At 45.5% G+C, this 27,430-nt stretch overlaps 1 protein-coding gene across 4 annotated transcripts in view; it reads right to left on the minus strand.

Moving 5' to 3' along the window:
• Positions 1–27,430, minus strand: part of CSMD2 (CUB and Sushi multiple domains 2) — a 781,206-nt gene that overhangs the window by 623,682 nt on the left and 130,094 nt on the right. For all 4 annotated transcript variants that reach the window (XR_012785340.1, XM_075553739.1, XM_075553737.1 and 1 more), the window contains exon 3: positions 16,624–16,736. Coding sequence is in view for 3 of the 4 variants with exons in the window: in XM_075553739.1 (XP_075409854.1) it covers positions 16,624–16,736 (113 nt within the window). In the remaining variant the exon portion in view is untranslated. The remainder of the gene's footprint in view (positions 1–16,623; positions 16,737–27,430) is intronic.

The raw sequence follows: 27,430 nt of genomic DNA on the forward strand, positions 1-27,430 counted from the left end.
GTCAGGCTACTACCTGGTTGTCTAGGGTCTTGGTTCCTTCTCCAGCACTGAGCCTATGGCCCCTTGGTGCCCTAGGGCTTGTTCTGATGGTCAGGGAGCATACAGGGGCATGGAGATGGCAGGCAGGGAACCAGGACCTGCAGGGGGAATTCAAATGATGGGAGAAGACGTGTGGGGAGCTCAAGGAGGATACAATGGGGGCTGCACCCCACGGGTGGCCTCCCTGGTGTCGTTCAAGCAGACACTGGAAGAATACATAACTATAGTATGAGGAAAGGTGGCAAAGGTGGGGAGGGCAGGAGACAATTTGGGCTGAGGCCCTGAGAAGTCCAGCCTGGCTGACACCCAGGATGGAGGGGTTGGGTGGGGCCTGTGTTCAGCCTTTACATGGCCAGGTAAGGAGTTTGGACTCCGTCCTGGAAGCGATTAGAACAATTTAAGTGAGGCTACATGTGCATCAGATCCTTATTCACAAAGCCACTCATGTTTCTCGGAATCTTTTGTTGGGTAATCAACTACTTTTTGTCTCCTAAGAGATTAAAATCAGGTCTGCCGTGTACAGGTATTCATGGCGGGCACTTAAAAAGGGGGCTCCCAGGTAGAGTGACACAGAAAACAGGTGGCCCACCTAAAAGCTGCTCCTGTTTCCATTCACTAGACCATATGCCTAGTTTGAATCACCAGGTGCTTCCCGAGAGAAAGATGAGGCTTCCTACTCCCATAAAGAGCCACAGTCTTGGAAACCCACATGGGGTAGCGCCACCCTGTCCTATCAGGATGCCAGGAGTCAGAATCGACTCGACGGCAGTGGAAGTGAGGAGCCATATGCATATAGGGCCGTGTCCCCTCGGAGGGTCAAGGTGAGAAAAGACAAGCACAGTCATGATGGCAGTGACCCTACTATGTGCAGGCCCTGAACGGAGGGGTCATGGTGACAGAACCGCAAAGTTGGTGATCATTCTTGTCACTGGAGAGTCATAATGTTTGTCCAAGGTTTTGGCAAGGCAATGTATTTTGTTTGTGTTACTACAAAACACATCATTCCCTATATTCATAGCTCCTTTTTACTTAGGACCTGCTGTCTTGGTGCTTTCAATACCTTTCCACTAATCCTCATAAACACCTTTAAAGATAGAGGGAAGGACCCCCTTCCACATAGGGGGACAAAGATAGGTCACACAGGGGTACATGGCCTTGGCCTCCACAGATCCAGCCAGGCCCAAGGGTAATCTTCTCCAAGACAGCTGCTTATAAGTTCCCCAGCTCATGGTGACCCCAATGCACACTGCACAATAAAAGGGACCACTGCCCGGTCCAGTGCTGTCCTCACAATCAGTTAAGAATAAGTTCCAAACAAGCAACCATCTATGTGAGATGTCACCTAAGTCCACATAGAAGCAGCCAACATTGGTGACAAAACTATTGTAAATCATATAACCCAAAACTGAAGGAGGGAATACTTTCAGAGCCTAAACTGTGAGATTCTGGTTTGCGGAAGGCTATGGGTGACAGCGGGAGCCCGAGGTACATTTGTGAGCTCTACATAGGAAATAAGCCTCCAGCGATTTCCCTCTGTCCATAATAGAGAGATGGGAAGAAACTGATCATCAAACAGAGTGCATTGGAAAGATGGCTATAGGAGATGAAAATGATAAGCCTGACTTGAACAGTTATAACCTTGTCAGTCGATCCCCTTCTGGTGCACATTGGGCCTGATCTGGATTTCAACATTTTCTGTTTGTTCATATTGAATTTTGTTATAGGTTCTTCATAATATGAAACCCAGGATTGATGGAGCAAGGAGAATAAGGGTTTCTGGGGGTACTCATTTGGGGGGGTGGTATAAAAGGGAGCTGCTTTCAAGGAGATCAGGAAGTAAGAGAATGTTTTGAAACGGACTGTGGTTGAAATTGTGCCATACTGCTTGCCACGATTGACCTATGAAGCGATACCATATCTGCATTAGCTCCCAACAAAGTGGTTTGGGGAACAAACAACAACAAAAGAATCAGACCCTCGGTATTGATAGGGTTTTCCCTAGCCGGATTTCAGAAATAAAAACATCAGACCTTTCGTCCTAGAAGCTGTGCTGACACCAGTCCAGCATCACGGCACGCCCACTCATGGACACAAAGTCTGGCGGGCTGCAGAGGAGGTGCACTGGCCGGCGAACAAGCCCGGGCTCTTGCCCAGAAGCTGAGGACCACTAGCGCCCCGTTCCCCATGTTGTAGAAGAAGTCTCAGCTCTTCAATACCGGCTCTGTGGTTAGTATTGGGCCACTAACCCAAAGGGCAGCAGTTCAAGCTCACTAGCCAGGGAGGAGCAGGAGGAGGCTGTGTATTCCCCTAACAATTTAGACTCTGGGATCCGATGTAGGGTCTTTCTGGCTGGAAGACAGTGAGTTTGGTTGTGTGGTAGATGATGGTGGTGTAGTTGTTTTGGACAGCGGATCCTAAGCCAGGCATTTCCCTTGTATTAATTCTTTTAAGCCCCATTACAACTCATTGAAGTGGGCATTACAGCTTCCATTTCACTGAAAAACTATCCCAAGGAAGTTGGAAGGTTTTCCCGCCCGCCCTTGCGGCTAGCACGCAAGAAAGCCCTCGTTTGAGCCCAGATCTTTCTGACTCACTGCTCCCCACCTCTTTAAATCTCAGAGCTCCTTTAAGGTATGAGCCATTTCTTCCTAATCCTTGTACTCTCCTTCAACGTCTCTCACGGGACCTGGCACCGAGTAAACAGTCAACATTTGCAGGATGGAAGAACAGATGGAGCAAAGGGGGGACAGACAGGGAGAGAGGAAGTAAGTGATGCACACCTCACGTAGGTCATCCGGCTGCCCAAAAACTCACCTTCTACTCCCCTCTCTGTTTCTTCTGATCCCCTGACCCGAGAAAGGTTGGGAGCTCGGGTGGGATGCCATGTCACCCTCGAGCCACATTAATGTTCTCCCCCCAAGGGGGTGTGCCATCGCTGTGCATGATGAGCTGTTTGCGGACTCGTTGAGGATGTGATAGGGCATTCATCCTAATTCCCTACTTTTTGAGAAGTGTAGCCCAATTTGTCCCAAATGTCACATCTCTGGGTATTAATTTGCTGCTCCACCATGCTGATTAAAGCGAATGTTCGCCAACTCCCGTGGCACAGCCATCGGAAATGGAGAGATCTCACTCAGGAAGCACGCACAGCCCCTCCTGGGCATGGGAAACGGACGCTCAGCGCCCCCCACCCCAGAAGGTGCCGTGGCCGGCTGGCGGTTCTGGCCTGAAGTGGTCTGAGTGGTGCAAATTGCATATTCAGTGTACAGATTATCAAATAGCTTCCATTAGCCCAATTTTGAGATGTCTGCATAATGTCCCAGAATTGGGGAACTCTTTCAGAATGAGGAAATTGTCTGAGAGGCTGAGGCTGGGAGAGGAGCCCAGTGGGTCTAATTGCAGGACGGCGTAAAAGCGGGAAGGGCCCCTTTCTCCAACCCCTCTCTGCACCCTGTGGGGCAGAATCACCTCTCCCCCAGCCGCGCAGGCTGCTTTATCCAGAAGCTGGCCCCTAACCTGCTCTTTCTGGTAGAGCAGCAAGAGGGAGCCTCCATTTCCGCCTGTCTGTCCCTCACAGAAAAGGAGTCTTGCTGGTGGTATCAGGTGAGCTAACTGCAAGGTCAATGGTTCAAACCCACCAACCAATCCTCAGGAGAAAGATGAGACTACTGGCTCAGGTACGGATTGACGAGCTCGGGAACCCCAGTCAGGGTGGCTCTGTTTGGGGATTCACGCAGGAGCAATGAGTTGGTTGGTTGGTTGGTTGGTTGTTTGGTCGGTCGGTCGGTTCGTCTCTCTCAGATGTGTCTGTCTGAGCCTGCGTCACTGGGCTGTGATCCTTAGGCCAAAAGATGAGGTGCTGCCTCTTCCATGATAACAAAAGCCCACAGAGGCGCTTCTTCAGAAGTGACGCTGAACCGCACCTTCCTTCGTCCTCCCTTGTTCATTTCCCCTTCGGGAGGCGAATGGGTGTGGTGGAGGGTACAGACTGTGACTGTGAAATGAGGCTCGAAGGGAAAATCCAAGATGTGTGTGCCAGGTTTATGCACACAGTAGGCCCGCCAGTAAGAGTAGCTCAGCGGCGCAAAGAAGGAGCCTTTCTTGCTAGGAGAGTCCTTTCCGTTTGCCATTCAGGAGGACCAGGCTCTGTCATCGTCAGTCAGCTGGTGCCAATATATCAGAAATTCCACACGTGGGTGGCTGAAGGACAGAGCCTCATCTGCACACCGTTTCTGGGGCCGGAAGCCTGGCGTGCTGCCAACTGCCAGCTCTGCCAGTTGAGACCATCCGCTACTCGGCAGGAGGGAAGAGGAAGTGTCCTACCCTGGAAAGCGTGACAGTCTTGGAAACCCACACAGGGACGGTTCTACCTTGTCCTGTAGGATCCTTATGAGTTGGAATCAACTCGATGGCAGTTGAGTTTGGGTTGTTTGTTTTTTTGTTTGGCCCTAGGGGAGGTCTGTCTGTCTGTCTGTCTGTCTGTCTGTCTGTCTCTCTCTCCATCTTTCTCTCCCCCACCACCTCCCACATCCCCTCTGGGGGTGGTGGGGGACCCTCGTCTCTGTACTCTAGAGAACATTCCTCATAACCAGAGACCCCCATTCCCAAGTAGTCCAGCACACATGACAGGGCCTCCAAAACGCCATGTTTCATAATCTTCAATGTACACCTTTCCACTAGCTTGCTGACGTCCCCTCATGTTTGGGGGCACACAATTCCGTTCCTAGCAGCATTCATCAACAAGTTTCAGGGCATCTGAATCCCACGCACGTACATGGACAATCACATAGGGTTGTGTATGTGAAGCGGGACAGCTTTCATCGACTTCCCAGCTCACCTCGTGGCTTCTTACGAAGCCCCTTCACTTCCGGTGGGAGAGAGGAAAAGTGCACTGTCATCAAGCACATTCTAACTCACAGTGACCCTGTGGGCAGAGTAGAACTTCTCCTGTCTCAGCTTCTCAGGCTGTAAGCCTTCACAGGAGGAGAAAGCCTGTTCTTCCCCCTAAGGAGCACCTTGTGGGGTTAAACCCCTGAGGTTGCAGCCCAATGCATACCCCACCCACCCCAACCCCCCGGGAATCCTAGGAAGAGAAGAGGCTCAGGAAAGGAGCAAGTGTGTGGCCTGGGTTTCATTGGCTCCAATCTCCCTGGTGGTGACAGCTAGAGAGCACCTCCCTGTCTGATGGGCCCGGGGACAGGGTGAACGCTCTGCTCCTAGCCCAAAGAAGTCACTGTCTTGTTGTAAGAACAGACACACAGTGAACACTTGAGTTGGGGAGTTTATGCCAACTCTTGAGACAAAGGCTGAGACGGGGCTGGAATATTGACTGAATCTTGACCTATGGAGCTGATAGAACTTTTCTTCCAGCTCCTGAAATAATCCGGGTTCAGTAAAGCCAGGATGAGGGTGACTCAATTAGCTGACATTTCTAGAGCACTGACCATTTGCCAGGTCCTGTACGAAGGCTATCATAGGACTCATGTGTTCGTTTACCTTCACAACTGCTAGTAAGTATGATTCTTAACCTGATTGTGCACGTCTCAGGGCCGAGGCTCAGGGAAAGGAAGCTACTTGCCCAAGGCCACGCAGAAAGTGTGTGGCCAAGAATGAATTGTATTCCAGATGTTGGAACGCAGCACCTGAGATTTTAATCACGGTGCTATGTCTTGGACTCTTCCCTTGGGGTTTCCAGAGAGTTTGCAAGTATAAGAGTCCCTCACTGGAGGCACCCCCAGGGATCTCCAGACCTACAATGAAAGCAGCTCTTGGAGGTCACCTTTCAGCCAAACAATGAACCAAGTCCTAAAGTAAACAATGTCACCCATGCATAAGCTGTCCCTTTAACAATTGACCAGAGAGTCTGCATTTACCCAAAAGCAGAGTCGAGAGGGCAAGGCGGGGACTGGAAGCCACACTGATGCAAACAGGACCAGGAAGGATGGAATGGAAACAGTGGGAATGTTGACACATTATGGAAACAAGAACCGCTGTTGGGAAACAATTTCTATCAAAATGGTTAAGCAGGAGCTTCATTCACATTACAATCTTCGGCCTAGGAGACAATAATATATCTTTCCAAACAAAGAAAGGCCTCTCACCCTGGCTTCCACGTGGAGGCAAGGATTGGAATAGAATCGTCCTCATGTTTACCAAGCTTTCTGTGTTTGCAGAGAGAGCCACCAAGACAGCAGTTAGACTGAGTGCCGCAGAGACATGCTGCTCTCACATCTAGACGGGTCAGGCTAAGAGACCGGGACCCAGCGCTCCGAAAAGCTTTCTGTCACGGAAGTGTCGCGGTGACTGCTCAAGATTAATGCTGCGAAACTGCAAAGGTGCCACCAGGATTAGGCATCAGAAACCTGCAGGGACACTGGCCTAATTAACAATTCTAATCTGCGTATACTGTTGTTCATATTCGCATTGATCTGGAATCCACAAAAACACCCCCACAGAATCTCCGGGAGGTCTCTGTGGTGAGGGGGTGGGAAGTCTAGAGGCTGTGGTAGCAGAATGAATGTCTCCACAGCAGCAAGTCTAGAAGGCCCAGAAAGAGACACTTCAGGGGCAATTTGGGGATGTAACACACAAGCTTACATACTTTCAGGGCAAGACAGACTGGCACACACACACGCGCGCACACACAGCCTTAGAGCTAGAAGCAGAAAGAGAGTCACAGGAACAAAGATAAACAACTAGATTCTCGAGGGATTTAATAGGAAGATTTAACACGAAAACTTGCAGCACCTGAGATGAAACTTTCAATGATGATTTACCTGATCTTGGCCCGGAGAAGGGCACTAGCTAAACCTAACGCCAAAGGCAGGCCAAGCCAAATTCACCGCCATTCGAGTCCATGCTGACTCACAGTGCCCCCTGTGGGTTTCTGAGACTTTCTCCGAAGGCGTTTTGAACTGCTAACCATGCAGATTGCAGCCCAAATTGTAACCACCAACTATGCTCCTGGGGCTAAGAGGGAATAAAGAACAATTTAACATTTTAAATTTCCAACCTAAAAGATAAAACCCCATCATGTTCATCATGTTAGTATCCAGAAACCACGTACAGGAATGTTCTGAATCATACTAACATCCCAGAGGGAAAATGGGCAAGGAGACAGGTCATTTTCAAAGGGAAGACAAACGGCTAATACGTGAGGACAGGTGCTCAGTCTGACTGGCAACGAAAGAGATGCCAATCAGAACAGCAATTGATATTTCACTTTTCACCCATTTTAATCAAGAAAATTAATTTCCAACTCACTACCATGCAATGCAGGGAATGTGTGTGTGTGTGGGGGGGGGGCAACGGGACACTGTGGACAACAAGTGGAAATGTACCTGACTGTAACCTTTCTAAGGACACCTTGGAACTCCGTACCAGCACATCAAGGTCACACATTCTTTGACTCAGCAATTGCACTTCCAAGAATTTATTCTAAGGAGATAATTGGATGAGCGTATGAATTATATGCACAAGAATTGTCTTCATCTGAATGTCCTCAGAAGGTGATTGGCTGAATATCTGTGGTGTGTTCAGGCCCCGGTTATTTAACGGATCAGCTCCTGGGGACATCGAGGTGGAGAAGATCTTGGTTCAAACCACCATGGCTCCTTCAATGACAGCCACTAGAAAAGACGGAGCAGGGCTGCCTTCCTCGTCGGTCAGATTGAAAAATGCACGCGTAGTCCCAAGTGCACAGGGTCCACTGTTTGTGTGCCTGTGTGCATATGTGTCGGCACATGTCTAAAGGAACACTAACTGAATGAGCAAACGGACAGCTAAGCAGGCGCCCCGGCTGGGCAGAAGAGGCTGGGGACAGATCGGTGAGCGAGAAGGAGGCGAGCAGGGTGAGAGCTGCTGGGTGGCAGCTTCAGGCTGGGTGCTAAGAATGGGGTTGTCAGATGAAACCGTTCAAAATAAAGGCTCCCAATTCAATTCAAGTTGCAAATAAATAATGTTATGGCTTGAATTGTGAACACTGAAAAAAACATGCACCTGTGGATCTCTTCCCATTGGGGACTCAGCTTCCCTTGTCATGGGAGTGAGACTAAGAGCTGGAAGTGTCACTTCTGGACTATGAAAGAAGAGAGTCCGCACAGGTGGAAACATACACAACATGAAGACCACGGAGGCCAGCGAGGCCTTGAGCAAGGAATGGTCAGAGAGGGACACTGAGGCATGGACAGAGCAAGAGCCAGCATTCGGGTTCTTGCAGCAACTTGAACGGTGAGAAAGTGAACTTTTGTTTGTGAAAACCATTCGCTTGTGGTATTTCTATGATACCAACACCAGGAAACTCTGATAAAGTCATCATTTGTTGGGGTGAGTGTATCCTAAATATTGCATAGGCCCTGCTTACCTGGAATTAAAATTAACCGTGTGTCTTGTACATTCACTGGAAATCCTAGATGAAAAAGTCTGGGAAATATTTCTTATTATCTCCTCCAGATGACTCAGAGCAGTTTAGAGGGCTGCTGACACCCAGCAAATTAGAAAACATTGAAGAAAAGGAAAAACCTCTAGAAACATACTCATACTAACATGCCAAAGGGACTTAAGTATAAACGTTGAACCGCTCTAAAAGAAGAAACCGAGAGGGGACTAGAACTATGCACTCATATCGATATGTTAAGAATTAAGGTTGCAGATGGACATTGGGCCTCAACTCAAGCACAATCTTAACACAAGAACACTTTGTTCTAATAATCCAGTATTCTGTGATGCTCACCTTCCTGATACAATCACTGAAGACAAAATGAGTGAATAAGCAAATGTGGTGAAGAAAGCTGATGGTGCCCAGCTATCAAAATCTATGGCGTCTGGGGTCTTAAAGTCTTGTAGACAAACACGCATCCATCTAGCTGTGAAGCAACAAAGCTCCCATGGAAGAAGCACACCAGCCTGTGTGATCATGTGGTGTCGATGGGATCAGGTATCAAATATCTAAGATCCAGAATAAAACCATACTTAAGGTGAATTGAGGGGTGGGGTATGGAGTGGAGACCCAAAGCCCATCTGTAGACAATTGGACATCCCCTCACAGAAGGGTCATAGGGAAGAGATGAGCCAGTCGGGGTGCAGTATAGCACCGACGAAACACACAACTTTCCTCTAGCTCGTTGGTGCTTCCTATCCCGCACTATCATGACCTCAATTCCGCCTTACAAGTCGGATTAGACCAGAGCATGCACAGTGCTACAGACAAGAGCCCACAACACAGGGAATCCAGGATAGGTAAACTCCTCATGGTCAACAAGGAAGCAGAGATGCCAGGTGGATTAGGGGAGGGTGGGGAAAGCAGGGGGGAATCAATCACAGGACAGATTTAGAACCCTCTCCCAGCGGGGGAAACCAATAACGGAAAAGTGGCTGAGGGGCTCTGAAGGATGATGCAAGATATGGAAAAATTAATCTATAACTTATCAAGGATTTGTGAGGGAGGGCAGACAGGAGAGGGAGGGGAAAGAAATGGGGAGCTGATATCAGGGGCTCAAATGGGAAGAGAATGCTGTGAAAATGATGGTTGCAGCATATGTGCAAATGTGCTTGACACACTGGAGGAATGTATGGACTGTGATAAGAGATGTAAGAGTCCCTAATAAAAATATTTTTTTAAAAAAGGAAGAAGAAGAAACTGGTCATGTCATAAATAAGTCTTAACAAAAAAAGGATAAGACCAGATGTTTTTACTAATGAATTCTACAAAATATTCACAGAAGAGTTAAACCAATTCTACTCACACTATTCCACAGTATAGAAAAAGATGGAATCTTTCCCAAATCACTTTATGAAGTGAACATAACCCTAACACACAAACTAGGTAAAGCAATCGCTAAAAAAAGATAAGACCAATATTCCTCGTAATATAGACGTAAAATTCCTCAACAAAATCATAGCCAATAGAATCTAATCATATATCAGAGAGACTTATAATACATTTGCAGAACAATGAAACAGGGCCTGTATCAGCCTCCATATACATAAATGAACTCAACATGGGTCAAAGACCTAAATGTAAAACCTAGAACTATACAGAGCATCAATGAAAAAATAGGGACCAATTTACCAGCCCAAACCCACTATCACAGAGTCGAGTTCAGCTCATAAGGACTCTGTTTAAAGTTTCTGAAGGCTGTAAATCTTTATGGAAGCAAATTGTCTCTTCTTTCTCCCGGTTGCTGATGAGTTTGATCAACCACCCTCGACAGCACCACCAGGACTCTCTACAGACAAACTGAGGGGCCCTTATATTTGGTACTGACACACGACCAAACATAACTGATCACACAAACGGCAGAAGACAAATTAAACGATGGGAATCACGTAATAATTAGACAATATGTAGCTAAAGAGTAAAAAGGCCACCCAGATTGGGGAAAAACACCTTTTGATATATTGGATGAAAGTCTAATCTCTGAAATACACAGAAAGCCTAATATCTCAGCAAGACAGCGATCCAATTAAAAGCCAGACAACGGACATGAGCGGGCACTTCACCAAGGAAGACATTCTGCTGGCCAAGGAAGACATTCTGCTGGCAAACCAAAACAACAGCGAGATAGCATCTCACACCAACATCAATAGCAAATTACAAAAGAAAGAAAGAAAACAGTAAACGCTGACAGCGACTCAGAAGGACTGAAACCCCCAAGCAGTGCCAGTCGGTGCAATGACTGTGGAAAACGGCATGGCGTTTCCTCAGACAGTGTGGAGAGAAGTACCCTGAGCCTCGGCAGTCTTTCTACTTGAGATTTATCCCAGAGCGCTAAGAGCTGCAATACGAACAGACATCTGCACACCCCCGGTCCTCACAGCGCTTTCCCAACAGCTAGAGAATGGAACCCCCCCGAGTGTCCATCAGAGAGGGAATAAGCTCACTGCGGTACATGGGCCCAATGGAGTGGAAATGCAGTGTTCAAGGATACGAAGGAAAGTGTGAAGCACCTCATAACACGGCGAACCTGGAGGGCAGGAGGCTGAGTTGGTGATCACTGTTGTGAAAAGCCAAAGACAAGGTTACACACACACACACACACACACACACACAAAATTGAATGGAAGTCCAAACGCCAAGGTCCATCCAAGCAGTATTCATAATAGGCCAAAAAAGAACCAACTCAAGTGTCCATCAACCCAGAAACAGATAAACAAATCGCAGTATATCCATACAATGGAATATTATTATTCAGCTGTAATGAGAAATAATGTTCTGATACACGCTCAAACATGGACAAACCCTGAAAATATTATGCAAACGATCTAAAACCCAAATACAAACTCACTGCCGATAAGTGGATACCGATGCACAGGGACACTAGATCACAGCAGACCTGCCCCTTCAGGTTGCTGAGGCTGTAACTATTTAGGGGAGACAAAGGACTGGTGACATTGAACACTAACTTTGTGTTTCACAGCCCGATAGGTAGCCCACTACATCACTGAGTCTCCTTGAACTCATGAAGTAGAGCAGGCAGATGCTTCGACAGCAAGGACTTGTGTGGTGCCGGCAGGGAACACACTCAATGGCAACTGAAAGACCGGAGGTCAGCAACCTTTTAGAGCACAACTCTATTCTGACGTCCAAGTGCTCGCCAGGAGCCGGACAACAGCCACTGAACTGGCTTTCCCGAGACCGAAGCTTATTCGGGATGACCAGGAGCAAGAGGGACACGGAGAGATGGGGTCATTGCTTTGGGAGCACTTGGCTGACACTCAAAGAGATAAAACATTTTGGGAAATGGATAGAGGTGATGATTGTGCAACAACGTGAGTGCAACGGGGAAAAGATGCTGAAATGGCAAATGTGTTGTGATACGGATACTTTCCCCAGCATAGCAACCACCCCCACAGCAAAATGTATAAAGCAAAACATAAAAACCCTTCCTGGGCATCAGGTAGCTCTATGCTGAACACCACAGTCCCCGGAGTCTGACTCTCCATCTGCCAGATGGAGATAACAGCGCCTACCACGGGGGTGTTGTGGGGATTAAGTGAGCAAATGTATGTCAAGTGCCTGGCACATAGTCAGTGCTTAATACAAGTTGATCCCTGCCCTCCTGTCCACCTGCCGCCGCTCACGCTCCTGCCCCCGGGGATTACAACTCAAGCATCTCCTGCCATCTCCGGGTTTGACGACGGGTCTTTCTGATCTTCTGGCGGCAGCTGTGAGCTGACACCCTTCACCTGACAGCACCTTTCTCCCAAATCCCTACTAGCAGTTCAGTTCCTTATCTGCACTGTTCACACTCTGGAGGAGGCTGCAGGAGGATCAAAGTTGCTTTGATAGCAAACATTCAAGAGCTTCAGGAAGCCGGGTCCTGATGCCATTGTGGAGTGAGATAGGGACCTCTAGACTAGAGGATGTCAGGGAGCCGTCCTGACTGGATTCAGCCAGGGCTGGCAGGGAGGCTTTCTCCTCTGGAGCCTGTCTGTCTGTCTGTCTGTCTGCTTGTTGACCAGTGCACGTGCCGAAGGTGAACTCCTGAACTCCGTAGTGAAAGTAACGAGTTGGCCTCTGTCTCTAAGAGCCAGCTCTTCAGAGTTCTTGGCATGGCTAGATCCCATCCCACTTCGGTGAGGCTCTGAACACTTAAAAATATGCCAAGGTCACAGAGTTAGGAATGTGCAGGCCCCCAAAGCCAGTGTTGTTCAGTAAGTAAATCCCTAAATATAGGATTCTCCAGCCTCATGATGCACAGTCCTGTGACTGAGAGGGCCGCAAATGTTCAGATTGCTTGGGTATATTCATAGCAGGAGCTGTCCTCCATGGGCTACTCCCACCTTACCAACCCTGGTCCTTCCACTCCGGGCACTCCAAAAATGGATGTAACTCACTTTTCCAGATGCACAAATTATCCCCTAATCAAGTCCCAGGCCAAATCAAGAAGGCCTGGTGACAGCCTGGGTTCACCCACGTCTGTCTCCCTTGTTAGCACAGACATCTGTGACCCATTTTGCTGTGCAGTCCAAAGACAGCCAGCCACATATATACCGCAACATTTATAGAAACCTGCATGGACTCACTCAGCTACAAAGCTACCTGTCTACAGTGGTCCAGGTTTGTCTTCGTGAACAAAACCCAGGCCTGCCAACGATGCAGAGGGCTTGGCAGGGCGAACTATACAAAGTCAGATCATGCTGGGCTTGTCTTTCTGGGCACCCATGACTTACAGACCTAACACCATTGTATGGCTGGGTCTGTCAGGTCTTCCTTCTGCCCATGTAAAAAATGCTGAAAATTATTCTGTTGAGTCTGCCTCACTTGTGGGAACCAGGTAAGAAACAGGGCTCATCAGCCTTCAGTGAATTTTGAAGCCAAAAAGTTGACAGTCTGAACCCACCCACAAGCACCTTAGAAGATAGACTTACAAAAGGCCACGCACGGCCTTGAGCACCCTATGGGACAGTCTTACTCAGTACGCGGGGGCAGCTAAGAGACAGGACGCAACTCAACAGTAGCTGAGATCAACGTGCTTCTGAGGCAGACTCCCAAGTGCATCTCCCAGCTGCTGTCGGCCAATGCCACTCGACAGAAACGTCTGCCATGATAGTAAAGTTCTGTGTCTCCACCCTCTGACATGGCAGCCTTGAGTTACATGTGGTGTGAGAAGCTCTGGTGGCAATAATGAGTTACCTGCTGGGCTGCAAACCACAAGGTCAGCAGTTTGAAACCATCATCTGTGTCTTGGGATGAAGGCGAGGCTTTCCACTCCTGTAAAAAGTCTTGGAAACCCACTGGGGCAGTTCTACCTGGTTGTGTAGGGTCACAATGAGCCCAAATGGACCTGAGGGCAGTGTAAGTGATTTGTGCAGGTGACATACATGACCCTTAGTCCATGTGACTGAGGAGCTCAGTTCTGAATTTTGCTTAATTTTAATTCATTCAAATATGAATAGTCACCTGTGGTGAACGGCTGTTGTATTTGGATGGTACTTATTTTTTGTCACTTAGGGGCTGGCAAACCTTTTCAGTAAAGGGTCTTATAAGCAAACAGGTTTTGCAGGTCATATGACCTCCACAGTTCATGAGGCAGACAATTGGGTATGAAGGTATTTCTTTTTTTTAACAATTTATTGGGGCTCATACAACTCTTATCACAGTTCATACATATACATACATCAATTGTATAAAGCACATCCATACATTCCCTGCCCCAATCATTCTCAAAGCATTTGCTCTCCACTTAAGCCCCTTGCATCAGGTCCTCTTTTTTTTTTCCCCTCTCCCTCCCCTCTCCCCCCTCCCTCATGTGCCCTTGGTAATTTATACATCGTTATTTTGTCATATCTTGCCCTATCAGGAGTCTCCCTTCCCCCCCTTCTCTGCTGTCCCTCTCCCAGGGAAGAGGTCACATGTGGATCCTTATAATCAGTTCCCCCTTTCCAACCCACTCACCCTCCACTCTCCCAGCATCGTCCCTCACACCCTTGGTCCTGAAGGTATCATCCACCCTGGATTCCCTGTGCCTCCAGCCCTCATATGTACCAGTGTACAGCCTCTGCCCTATCCAGCCCTGCAAGGTAGAATTTGGATCATGGTAGTTGCGGGGAGGAAGCATCCAGGATCTGGGGAAAAGCCGTGTTCCTCATCGGTACCACCTCGCACCCTAATTAACCCACCTCCTCTCCTAAACCCCTCTATGAGGGGATCTCCATTGGCCGACACTTGGGCCTTGGGTCTCCACTCTGCACTTCCCCCTTCATTTAATATGGTATATATATATATATATATATATATATATACATATATATACATATATATATACACACACACATATACACCTACATACACACGCATATATATACATACACACACATATATCTCTTTTTTTTGCATGATGCCTTGGGTATGAAGGTATTTCAATGACACTTTATTTACAGAACAAGGGCTTGGCTGGATTTCGCCAGAGGTACTGTTTGCTAAACCCTCCTGGGGTGGAAGTCGGGGGTGGGCTAAACCCTCATGGACAGAATTTTGTCTATAACTTGAGGTGTTTCACCAACCACTTAATGCTCAAAAGTATACTCCTGCCCATTAATAGCAGGTTACAAACACCACTTTAAAAGGATTCTACAAATGTACCTTCCCTCTTCCTGAATAGAGAAGTACTGGACATTTTTTTCCCCACAGGTGCAACAAAGGAGCCAGGGATCAAGGCAATATTTCTTTCCCTAAGCTCATGAAAGGTTGAGTCTCAAACAGAGATCTGTAGGCTTGCTGACTGAGGACCCTGAGTCTCTGCGGGAAGCCCCTTACTGACTCAGCCCACCCTCCCTCCACCTAAGGCCCACAGATCATGCAAGGAGCTCAAGACCAGAGAGACTTTAACAAGCTCTGCAAGGTGACTGCAATTCAACCAGAGAATTCAGCTGGGTCCCAGACCAGGGTAGAGATGTAGGCAGGATGGCCAAAGTCCCAGACTTGCCATTAGGAGGAGCTGATCATTCGGTCAACCTGCAGAGGCCTTCAAGAAAGGTAGCTCTTTGTCCCGAGCTCCCCTTAAAGGCAGCGGGTCATGCCAGAAGGCCTCCGTTCAAGGATGGGAAGTTTCCTCTGGAGCCTTCCGGGACCCTCCCTTGGGGATGACTAGGCTCACCTCAGGCGCCCTCATGTGGTCATGCTGACGCACTGAGCTGCCTTTCCGCATCTCTTGGCCACCCGCAGGGGCTTTTGCCCTGGAAGTAGGACCTGCTGGCCTTTCAGGAGGTCGGGCTGAACAAGAAAAAGGTTGTTTCTATTTCTGGTTTCCTCTGGCTTCATTCAGGAAATCATCATTTCCTCTTTAAATTCCTGAACGAAAGCTAGAGAAAGCAAGCTTTCTAGTTACTGGCATGCTTTGCAAGGGTGTTATGTCATTACTGTTATTAATTATCATTAACAATCTTAAATATGCCTATTAATGATCTCAACACACACGCACAAAGCAATGCAGGTCTTAGCCAAGAGCAGCATAATTACCTATTAATGATATGTAAATTTCCCAGGGAAATGACAGAGATCTAGAAGTACCACCTTCTGAACTAACATGGTAAAGTTAATAATAATAATAGCGTGTAATCTGAAGATATTAAATGTTCATTTGAATGCTAACATCATATTTAAGCAGGCTGAGAGAAGTGGAAATTATTTGCAGAGTTCAAACCAAGAAACCCTAATCCATGTTATTAAACAAAAAATGGATCCTTCTTCTTTGAGTGACATAAAACTGACTCTTTGCAGGTGCTGTGTTGAGCTGAAACATGTTTTTGGACTCTTACTTTGTGTCTTTTACTTAGGGCTGATATCTCTTATTTGGCCCCAAACAAGCTGAGGTACCTTATACAATTAAACCCGATAGGACAAAGAATTTGAAAAAATAAAAACACAACAAAACCCAGTTAAAAGGCCTGAAAAGTAGATATTAGCAGGCCCTCGGGATAAACCAACACCACTGAGCTCTGAATTCAATTCTCAGTTGCCTGGAGCCAGAGAGCGCGAGATTCAGGCAACTGAGTTCCCGGTAGGAGAGGCACAAGCTCAGAGGATGGCCCAGTGCTGAGAGAGGCTAATCCTGTATTCCAGCTCGGCCAGAGATCACCTACCTTCATAGTTGGCATGGAAGCCCTGGGCACTGACTGCATAGTCGCTGAGGAGGCGCAGAGAGAGGGTGGTGGCCGCGCTCACGATGGTGGCTGGCAGCTGAAAGCCGGTGAGCCTGAAAGAGAAAGAAGTGGGTTTCAGGAGTTGCATCCCCTTGGGAAGCTTCTTACCGGTTACATACGCACTTTTGAGCGGTTGTTGGGTAAACAATCCGGTATTTGTGGAGTCCAGGCTGGATGCTGCCCTGGGAGCAAGGAGGGATCTGTTTGAGACCTCTCTGAGGCACATGGAGCGTGTTCAAAGACAAGGTGATCTGCAGGCATGGGTGATGGAGACCAGCAGCAGAAATCCCTCATGGCTTGGCCAGACCCACCCCTGGAGGGATGCCTCCCATCTATCCTCAGTCTCCTCTCCTGGTTTCTTCTCCGGCCGCATCGCTTTCTGGCTGAAATCTTTAGAGGCTCTGGGTAGAAGTCTCTCAGATTTATGTCTCATAATTGCCAATCAACAATATTTATTCATGTACTGAGGAAAATACATCCAACGCTAAACAGAAGGTTGTTTTCCTACCACAAACTTTATTCTTCCAAAGGAATGTTTACAGCGTTTAGAGAAATGAGACGTGCTCGTTATTTTAAAAAGAGGAAGAAAGCCAACACAATACAATCTAGAAAGGAAGAACCCCTCCTGAGGGTCGGCACACAAAGGGAAGGATAGACCAACAGAGGGGTCACGGTCAAGGAGGAGAATCTTCTACAAATGGGATCATGCAACACGTGCTTTGAACATGAAAACGTTTAAATTTATTTATCTATTTCCTGGAGGTGAAGTGGAGCTAAAGAAATGGGGTAGGGATAGGAGGTCACACAGAAAGAATTGATGAGGCTGGGAGAGCTATGTCTTGAACACAAGAGAGTCATTTTTCAAAGCCTCTCCCGGCATTAAAAAAAGATGAAATAATGAAGCTTTCGCTGAACTCTTGAGGGATGCGTTTTCAGAAAGAATGTATTACTGCTGAGCCCCCACGCATGGGAGTCCCCGCGGGAGAACTCCCACAGAGAGAACTCGGGCACACAGAGAGAGTAAGGTACTCAGTCTGCTGTCCACCTTTGTCCTTTATCCCCTATCTGTGGCTCAGTCCAACTCCCAGCCCAGTGGGACCAGGGTGGGGAGGGATTTAAGGTTTCCTTTTGCCCCTGTATGCAGATGCCTTGGTGTATCTGTGGCGTTCCTGAAAATCCCTAGGATGTCCAGTGGAGAACATGGGCATTGCACGCAGGCAAGTTCAATCAGATATCTGTGAAAGCCCACTTTGGAAGGCCCTCGGCTACAGGAAGCTCTTGGCCTTGCCATCGTCTAAGATTAACGAGCTTGGGATAACTCAAGGGATGAACTCCAGAAAACAAGAAGGGATAGTAATCAAATGGCAAAGTGAGTGGTCAAATCACTCTCAACATCATCTTCTTGGGAGATCAAGACACCCGACAGACACTCATCACGTTACCCCATGCGATTACTCTCTCATACACACACTGGTCACCCGGGTCAAAGATGTCTGTGAAATCATGAAACCATGCACAGCTGACGGAAATAAATAATTGCTTCACCATCTAAGGTTAGGAAAGGCCTTTCCAGGTATGACAAGCTTAGAAGGCTAAGTTGACTTCTACCTAGCCATCATTCAGGTATGGTGGGCTACCTGGTCGGCTGCGAACCGCAAGGTCAGCCATTTGAAATCACCAGATATTCCATGGGCGAAAGATGAGGCTTCCTATTCCCCTACTGATTTACAGTCTCCATAACCCACAGGGGCTGTTTTACTCTGTCCAATGGGCCCGGTGCCATGAGTTGGACTCCTGGGCAGTGAGATGAATTCAGCTAAGCCATTGGTTTTTCTGGGGAGCTGTCCATTGCCTAGAATGCTGATAGGTACTCCACCTATGCACTAGTGACACAGGTGACCGAGTGGTCAGTTGTCACATACATGTAATTAAGCCGATAAAAGGTAAACTGGATGTCCAGCATTTTATAACATCACATAGAACGGATTTCCTTTTAGAGAAAGTGTTGGCACCACAGAAATATAAAGAAAGCTGAGCAACAGATAGAGAAGACAGACAGAGCCCAGAGGGCATATCTTTGAGATGCTCAGTCCAGCCAGGACTGAAACTAGACCTATCTCTGCAATGCCCAGTTGTAGGAGTCAACACTTGTCCTTTCTTTGTCAGTTCTTTCTTTGCTTAAGCTAGTCTTATTTTTAAAAGCCCTCATGGCACACTGGATTAGGTGTTGGGCCACAAACCAAAGGTTGGTGGTTCAAACCCCCCAGCCATTCTGCTGGAGAAAGACTTTAAAGATTTACTGTCTCAGAAAACCTAAGGACCAGTTCTCCTCTGTCCCATGGGGTCCTATGACTCAGAATCAACTTGATGACAGTGGGTTTAGGATGATCTGGATTTCTGTCTCTTGAAATTGACCTTGCAATGGCTACAATATGAAACCCCGTAGGGCGTAAAGGAAACTGTAGACAGATTTGACTGTATGTAAATTCAGCGCATATACATGCCAAAATAGACTGTGAAAAGGAAGAAATTGCTAACTGGGAAGCGTATGTGAACGTACATGACAGGGTTTAATAGTCATAGTCTACAAAGAACAGGTAGACACCAGTAAGGAAAAAAGATAATTAGCTTAAAGGGAAGAGGACCAAGGATGTGGCCAGAGGATTCGGGTAAGAAATATGAATTGTTTTCCAAAGCTGTCAAGGGCCAAGCGATGCAGATCTACCCACGCACTACTGTTGAGTGTGTCAATGGTTATGTTTTGAAAGACAATTTGGCAATCACTCTGAAGCAGGGAAAACGCTCTCCCCCAAAGTTCCATGTGCCCCTTTCCTAGTGCAGGATTGTGGCTGGAAAGCAGTTGCCATCGTTGCGGTTGTCATTGGGTACCGCCCAGTTGGTTCTGACTCAAAGAGCCCCTGTGGACAACAGCAAAGCATGGTCCAGTCCTGCTTTTCAAAATCGTTGTTTGAACCCAAGGTTACGGCCACGGGTTCAATCCAGCTCCCCATGGTCTTCCTCCTTACAGTGACTGGTATCTCCTGATAACTTGTCCAAAGTATGTGAGATTAAGAGTCACGCCATGCTGAGACTTCTGAGGAGCATCCTGGTTGTATGTCTTCCAAGACAGATTTGTTTGTCCTTCTGGCAATCCGCGGTGCTTTCAATATCCGTCTCCAGCCCCACAATTCAAATGCAGAGATTCTGCTTCAGTCTCCTTTATTCAAAATCCAGCTTTCACATTTATAGGAGGCAATTGAACAAGGCCATGGTTTGGGGTCAAGTGCACCTTAGTCTTCAAAGTGACACCCTCGCCCTTCTTTAATGCTCGAATGAGGTCTTACGCAGCAGATGCCCGAATGCAATATGTCCTTTGAGCTCCTGACTGCTGCTTCCATTAGCCTGGATGGTGGATCTAAGTAGATACAGTTCTTCATGACTTCAGTCTTTCTCCATCATGATGTTGCATACTGGCTTTCGGTTCTCGAGACGGAATGGCAATCTATCCTGGAGGATGCAGCTTTGATCTTCAATAGTCAGTGCTTAAAGCTCTCTTCACTTTCAGCAAAGTGGTCATCTAATCATGAACTACATACCTCAGAGACCCTTGAATTTAGGTCAAACTTCTAACTAATTCTGGCTAACGAACCAAGGAAACAGTTACAGTAGAACCCCAGACCTCGATGAGAATCCTTTCTAGAAAGAGAGCCAAGATGGGATCCCGTTGAGTTCCAAATCAACTTTTCCCATAAGAAATAACTGAACATGGATTAATTTGTTCTTGACTCCCAAGGTTTTTACCCTAATGCTGCCTTTTTATACAAATCAGTACACAGAAATTTCAAAGTAAATAAGTGCAGAGTTCAATAATATGATTTAAGTAAAAAATGCAACATTTTAAAAGTTTTTTAACAACTACAGTACGAAGTACAGTTTGAAGCCCATACCTTCAGACTGATGAAGATCTGGATCTGTGGACAGGAATGTGGAGAGGGGGGATAGAGAGTCATTGTTTGGAAGGGAATCCCCTTCCATAAATCAACTGGTAGCTGCTTTTCAGGAGTTCCCCCACCCTGCTTCTTTGCTTTTTGCACTACCACCTGGCTGGCTTTCTCAAAAAAAACAAAACAAAAAAAAGTCTAATGTGGTCTGCTGTTGGTATTTCCTTAAAGGTTTTCTAAAAGGGATTGCTAAATTATCATCAACAATATAGATAACATGGTTAACCAGTTCCTTATCATGATGATTCTATTCACACAAAAACCTCTTTCCTAGGACCCATATTTTTTTATCTAAAAATAGTACAAAAAGCCACAAAAACTGAGAAAATTATAGCAAAATGCTTGGAACACAGCTGCAAACGATTTAAACAACTTGTACTAACAACGCTGAGTGACCAAAACACGAACTGCTTTTGTTTACAAAAATCACATGCCTCGGGTTGGATTCCGGTGTTTTGTTCAAGCTCCGATGCAAAATTTTCTCAACCTTTTGCATCGAAATCCGATTATGTCGGGTACTGATGTGGTCGAGGACCAGGGTTCCACCGTAAGTGCAAATATACGTGTCACTTCTGGGCTCGCGTTCAAAGGACCTCCTCTCCGCACTCCAACCTGCTCTTGTCCCACTTGGCTGGGTGGAATCTAGAAGACTCCCAGTGTTCTTAGGAACCCATATGCTTCATGTGCCAGTGCCTACAAGAGGGAAGTATACTAGGTCTCTGAATGGTCACCTGGAGAAGAGTTGCCTAGCCCATAGAAACCCACAGTAGACGGCTACACGACTGAAAAACAAACTTACGTGGCAGTGAACCACTATTGTTTTTGAGGTTTGTGATATAGATCCAAATAAGTAACATCACGAAAAATGAGCAAATGATTGAAGGAATCAAAGATTTTCTCTTGCTTGGATTCACAATCAATACTCATAGAACCAGCAGTCAAGAAATCAAAGGACACATTGCATTGGGTAAATCTGCTGCACAAGACCTCTTAAAGGTATTGAAAAGCACGGGTGTTATTTTGAGGACTAAAGAGTGGCTGACCCAAACCATGGTATTTTCAATGACCTGGTGTACATGGGAAAGTTGGACACGGACTAAGGAAGGCTGAAGAAGAATGGGTGCATTTGAATGATGTGCTGGAGAGGAACACTGCACCATGAAGTAGCATGGACTTCCCATGTCTTAGAAGTAGCCAGAATGATCCTGAGAAGCAAGGATGGTGAGACTCTGCACACCTTGTCAGGAGAGACCAGTCCCTGGAGAAAGACATCCTGCCTGGTAAAGCACAGAGGGATCAAAGACGGACTGACACAGCGGCTACAGCAATGGGCTCAAACATCAAAACCATTATCAGGATGGTGCAGGACTTGGCAGTATTTCATTCTGTCGTACAGAGGATATATATATATTCTAAAAGAAAGCTTCTTGGAAATTCTGAATGAAAAGATAATGAAAATTTCCATGAACTTTGAAAGGGTACACACACACACACACACAGAGATACATTCACACATTCACATACACAGAGAAGGGTAAGTCAAGCAGTATTGTTAGCAGGAGTCTGGTTCATACATGCACAGATTTATTCCAAACAAAACATGTTTCAACATGTCTCTGCCATCAGTAGATTGCTTCATGCAAGTGTCTCAGTAATACATTTGTTTTAATCTCTTTAGCATACCTTCCCCAAACAAAACAGAACCGTGGGTCTGAGGAGCTCGGCTGGACCATTTAAAATCAATTCAGAAAAACCAGCTCAGAATGTTACAGTGACTATGTTTTATAAGGGTGGGGGTGGGGGGCAGATCCCAAAGAAGCAATCTTAATAGATTTTACTGAAAGACCCAAGACAACCACAAGGACTTATTTGGAAGAAGTTTTCAGAAAACTGAAACTGAGAAAGCAGAAGGGAAGATTGCATCAATGAATCCCCCCCCCCCTCGCCCGCACATCCCTCTCCTCATCTGCAAGGGTAGCAAAGAATATCCGATAGGAATTTCATTGGAAAACCTTGCCCATCGACCCTACTGCCTGATCTTGCCCCTTGAAACTTCTTTTTGTTCCCCACACTCAAAGAACATTTCCAAAAAAACATGATTAGGATCCTTCAAGGATTTCACCCAAACTGCTGTTTTGACAGGGTGGGAATCTCAAGTGTGAGATTCTCTGAGGAAGTTGAGAGAGATGGAAACACCACCCACAGCCCTGTGTAGACCGGATGGAAGCTATTTTGAAAAACAATAGCTTCATTGATCTTTTGGTTGAATCAAAGTTTATCTTCTTTAGTAGCAATGCCTTTAGACTTAGCCTCATATAGTTACATGAGCCTCACATAGATAGTTATACATATTCTACATAATGGATATCACTAGAATATGATTATATTCAATCCATACTAAAAAAATATGTTCTCTTTGATCCAGAAACTTCCGCTTTTAGACTATGTACATCTTCACTTGTAATATTGCTTGCAATATTATTTCCAAAAAATGGAAATAATATAAATGTCCATCAATAGAAGATTAGATAAATGATAATACCTGTGCATGCAATATGACCATTTTTTCATCTTAAGGATAAGGATATGAGCTGGTGTGAAAAATAGACCAAACAGTGCTGAGAAATGGAAACAAATATGAGTAATATGAAGCCATGTTGTCAACACACACACACACACACACGTTTAGTGCTGTGTTGTATTCACCGGCACTGTGGCGAGTGCTTTCCCTGCATCATACCGTTTACCCCTCCCTATAGCCCTAGCAAATGGAGCCCTGGAGGCTCTTTCAGGTAGGTGTGGTACTGCTAACTGGAAGGTATCTGGGGGCCAGGGCTGCCATCTGAAGGAACTGCAAGCAGGGCTGGGTTTCATGCAAATCAGGTGAAAACGGCCTCATGCCTCACTCCATCCCTCACATACCCACCACTAGACTGTTAACCACAGGTCAGCAGTTCAAAACCACCAGGTGCTCTGTAGGAGAAAGCTGAGGCTTTCTACTCTCATACAGAGGTACATCCTAGGAAACTCATAAGGGCAGTTCATTCCTGCCTTAGCTGGCCTCAGCTGCTTCCTGGCTCATCAAGACATCAGGAAGCAGTCCCAGCAGCCTCCAGTTCTCCCTACCCCCAGTCTCAGCTCTTCTTAAGGGCTCAAATCCAGTTCTTGGAACCAATGATATTCCAACCCCTCAACCACTTCTTTCTCTGAAGTTAACACCCTCTCTCTTCTCCTGATTATAAAACAAAACCTCACACATGAGTAAAGAAGGCCACAGACACCCGTCTGAGCTCTCAGGGGGCGGCCATTGCAGGGCCAGTGACTGGCCATAATGACCTGCTCCCAAGACTGTCCAAAGCAGCACACTCTAAACCGGTGTCTGTGTTCAGGCAGGATTTGGGCCTCAGATGCCTAATCTCCTTTTTTAAATTATAAATCCTATGAATATATGATTGAGTATTACACTCTCTGGAAGCCTTCCTCATGCATCCCATGACTTGAAACATTTTTAGATGTCTCATTAATGTGTCTATAGTGATTGTATATGGAAGTGTATATTTTTCCTTCAGTGACAAGAGAATGAAATGCTGCCCTGTCCTCTGCCCTACTCACAATTGTGGTCATGTTTGAGCCCATTGTTGAAATGGTGCTATCTTGAATTTATTTGGATTATATAATTCATTCAGTCGCTTTGAGCTGATATCGACTTGATGGCAGTGAGTGTGAGTATTAAATTTTATTAAATAATCTTTTTATCATGAGGGAGACCTGATGGTATAGGGGGTTATATATTGGGCACAAGGTCAGCAGGTCAAAATCACCAACTGCTCCTTGGTAGAAAGATGAAGTTTCTTACTCACTAAAGAGTTACAGTCTCTGAAACCCACAGGGTCAGTTCTACCCTGTCCCATAGAATTGCCCAGTCAGAATTGACTTGCTGGCAATGAGTCTGGAGTTTTTCTTAAATTAACATTAATATAATATGAATGTCAACATTAGAATTAATGTTTTCACTTTTTAAAATGTGACTACCAAAACATTTAAAATTACATATATGAGAAATACTTTTAAAAGAGAAAATATAAGTAAAACGATATATGGAAGCTATCCTATATCAATAATTAAATTGAAGACACATAGCATAACACCCCAATTAAAAGGTAGTCACTGGCTGACTTAATATAAATGCATGTCCCAAACATATACTACCTACTGGAGATTCCATTCAGATATAATGATATAGGTAAGTTGAATGTGAAAGGAAGGTGAAAGACACACCAGGCAAATATCAATCACAAGAAAGCAAAAATGGTTACAGCAATCTTGATAAAGTAAACGTGAGAGAAAAGAAAATCATCAGGAACAAGAGGGACATTACATAGTGATAAATGGATCACTTCACCAAGAACACACAGCAATCCCAAATGTTAATGCGCCAAACAACAGAGCTGCAAACTGTGAGGCAAAACTAATGGAACTGGAAGGAGAAGCGAGAAGCAGATACACCTATAATTATAGCTGGAGTCAACATCCTTCTCTCAACAAGGGAGAGCACAAGTAGGCAGAAAATCAGCAAGGATATTGAAGAACTAGACAACACAATCAAACAACAGGAACCAATCGACATTCTTCCCCAAACAGCGCAGAATGCACATTCTTTTCAGTGCCCGTGGAACAAATGTCAAGATGGATCATACCCTGAGCTGAAAGCACAGAGAGTGTGTTTTCAAATCACAATGGAACTGAGTTAGTCATTAACAGAAACAGCTGCAATGTGAAACCAAACAAAATTTTCTAAATAACCCAAATATAATGATACCTTTAGCTGAATGGAAACGAAAATAAAAAAATTTTAAATGTGGAACAACTGGAAACACAGGGAATCCAGGACAGATGATCCATTCAGGACCAGCGGTGAGAGTGGCGATACTGGGAGAGTCCAGGGAGGGAGGGGTGGAAAGGGGGAACCAATTACAGGGATCTACATATAACCTCCTCCCTGGGGGGTCAAACAACAGAAAAGTGGATGAAGGGAGATGTCGGACAGTGTACTATATGACAAAATAATAATTTATAAATTATCAAGGGTTCGTGAGGGAGGGGGGAGCAGGGAAGGAGGGGGAAAATGAGTTGCTGATGCCAGGGGCTTAAGTGGAGCACAAATGTTTTGAGAATGATGAGGGTAATGAATGTACAAATGTGCTTTATACAATTGATGTATGTATGGATTGTTATAAGAGTTGTATGAGCCCCCAATAAAATTATTTTTAAAAAAGAAAAAATGTGGAACACAGTTAAAGCAGCGCTGAAAGGAAAAGTTATTGCTCTGTGGGCCAACATTAGAAAAGAGGGGAAAGACCCAAATTATTCTTTCAAAGATAAAAAGACTCAAATGACTAATTTAACATCCCACTTAAGTAACTGGAAAGATATAAGAAAAATAAAACCAAAGCAGGTCGAAGGAAGGAAATTATAAATATAAGAACAGAAATTAATAAAATTGAAAACCAAATAAAGCAATGAAACACAAAGTTGGTTCTTTGCAGAAATTAATAAAATTGGCAAACCTCTAACAAAACTAACAGAAGAAAACAACAATACACATGGGAATGTCAAGTATGGAATAGGCAATATCACTATAGATCCTTCTGACATCAAAAGAAAAATTAGAGGAAAGACTACAAACAAATCTATATATGTGATCTGGACAAATTAATTTATATAAATCAATTCCCTAAAAGCATAAAATATCATAGCCTTCTCAATATGAAATCAATAATTTGAATATATATGTGTACATATATCCAACTGGAAGAGATTGTATTAGTGCCTATACCAAATAAAGATGACCCAAGAAAATGTGGAACAAACTGTTGAGAAATATCGAATACATTCGTAAGTAAAATTTTGCTGCATATAACTCAAAATTGGTGCAGCCGTACATTAACAGGGAGTCGCCAGAAATTCAAGCTGTTTCAGAAGAGGAGGTGACATGAGGGATGTCCCAGCTGCTGTCAGATGGGTCTAGGCTCCAAGCACAGAACACCAGAAAGATGTTCACTGGTACGTCCTTGACTGTGGAAAGGCACCCGACTGTGGATCATAACAAACTAGGGATAACATGGAGAAGAAGGGGAATTCCAGAACATTCAAATATGCTCAGACGGAAACTGCATATGGGTCAAGAGACAGTCATTTGAACAAAACAAAGGAATATTGTATTATTAAAATCAGGAAAGGTGTATGTCGGGTGGTATCTTTTCATCATGTTTACTAATCTATATGCTGAGCAAATAATCCAGGAAGATGGATTATATAAAGAAGAATGTGGCATCAGGATTGGAGGAAGACGTATTAATAATCTTCGCTATGCAAGTGATACAATCTCTCTCGCTGAAAGGGAAGAGAATTTTAAACCCTTGGTGCTGAAAATCAAAGACTATAGTCTTCGATATGGATTACACCTTAACACAAAGAAAACAAAATTCTTCAAAACTATGCCAGTGAATAATATAATAAATGGGGAAAAGATTGAAATTGTCAAGGATTTCATTTCACTTGGATCCACCAACAGTGCTCATGGAAGCAGTAGTCTCAAACCAAGTGACATATTGCACTGGGGAAATCAGCTACCCAGACTCTTTAAAGTGTCAAAGAGTAAAGACTTTGAAGACTACAGGGCCCTGGACCCAGGCTGTGCTGTTTTCCATCAATCCATAGGCCTGTGAAAACTGAGCAATGAATAA

The sequence above is a fragment of the Tenrec ecaudatus genome, chromosome 1 (genome assembly GCF_050624435.1).
Source record: "Tenrec ecaudatus isolate mTenEca1 chromosome 1, mTenEca1.hap1, whole genome shotgun sequence".
In the NCBI taxonomy this organism is placed as follows: domain Eukaryota; kingdom Metazoa; phylum Chordata; class Mammalia; order Afrosoricida; family Tenrecidae; genus Tenrec; species Tenrec ecaudatus.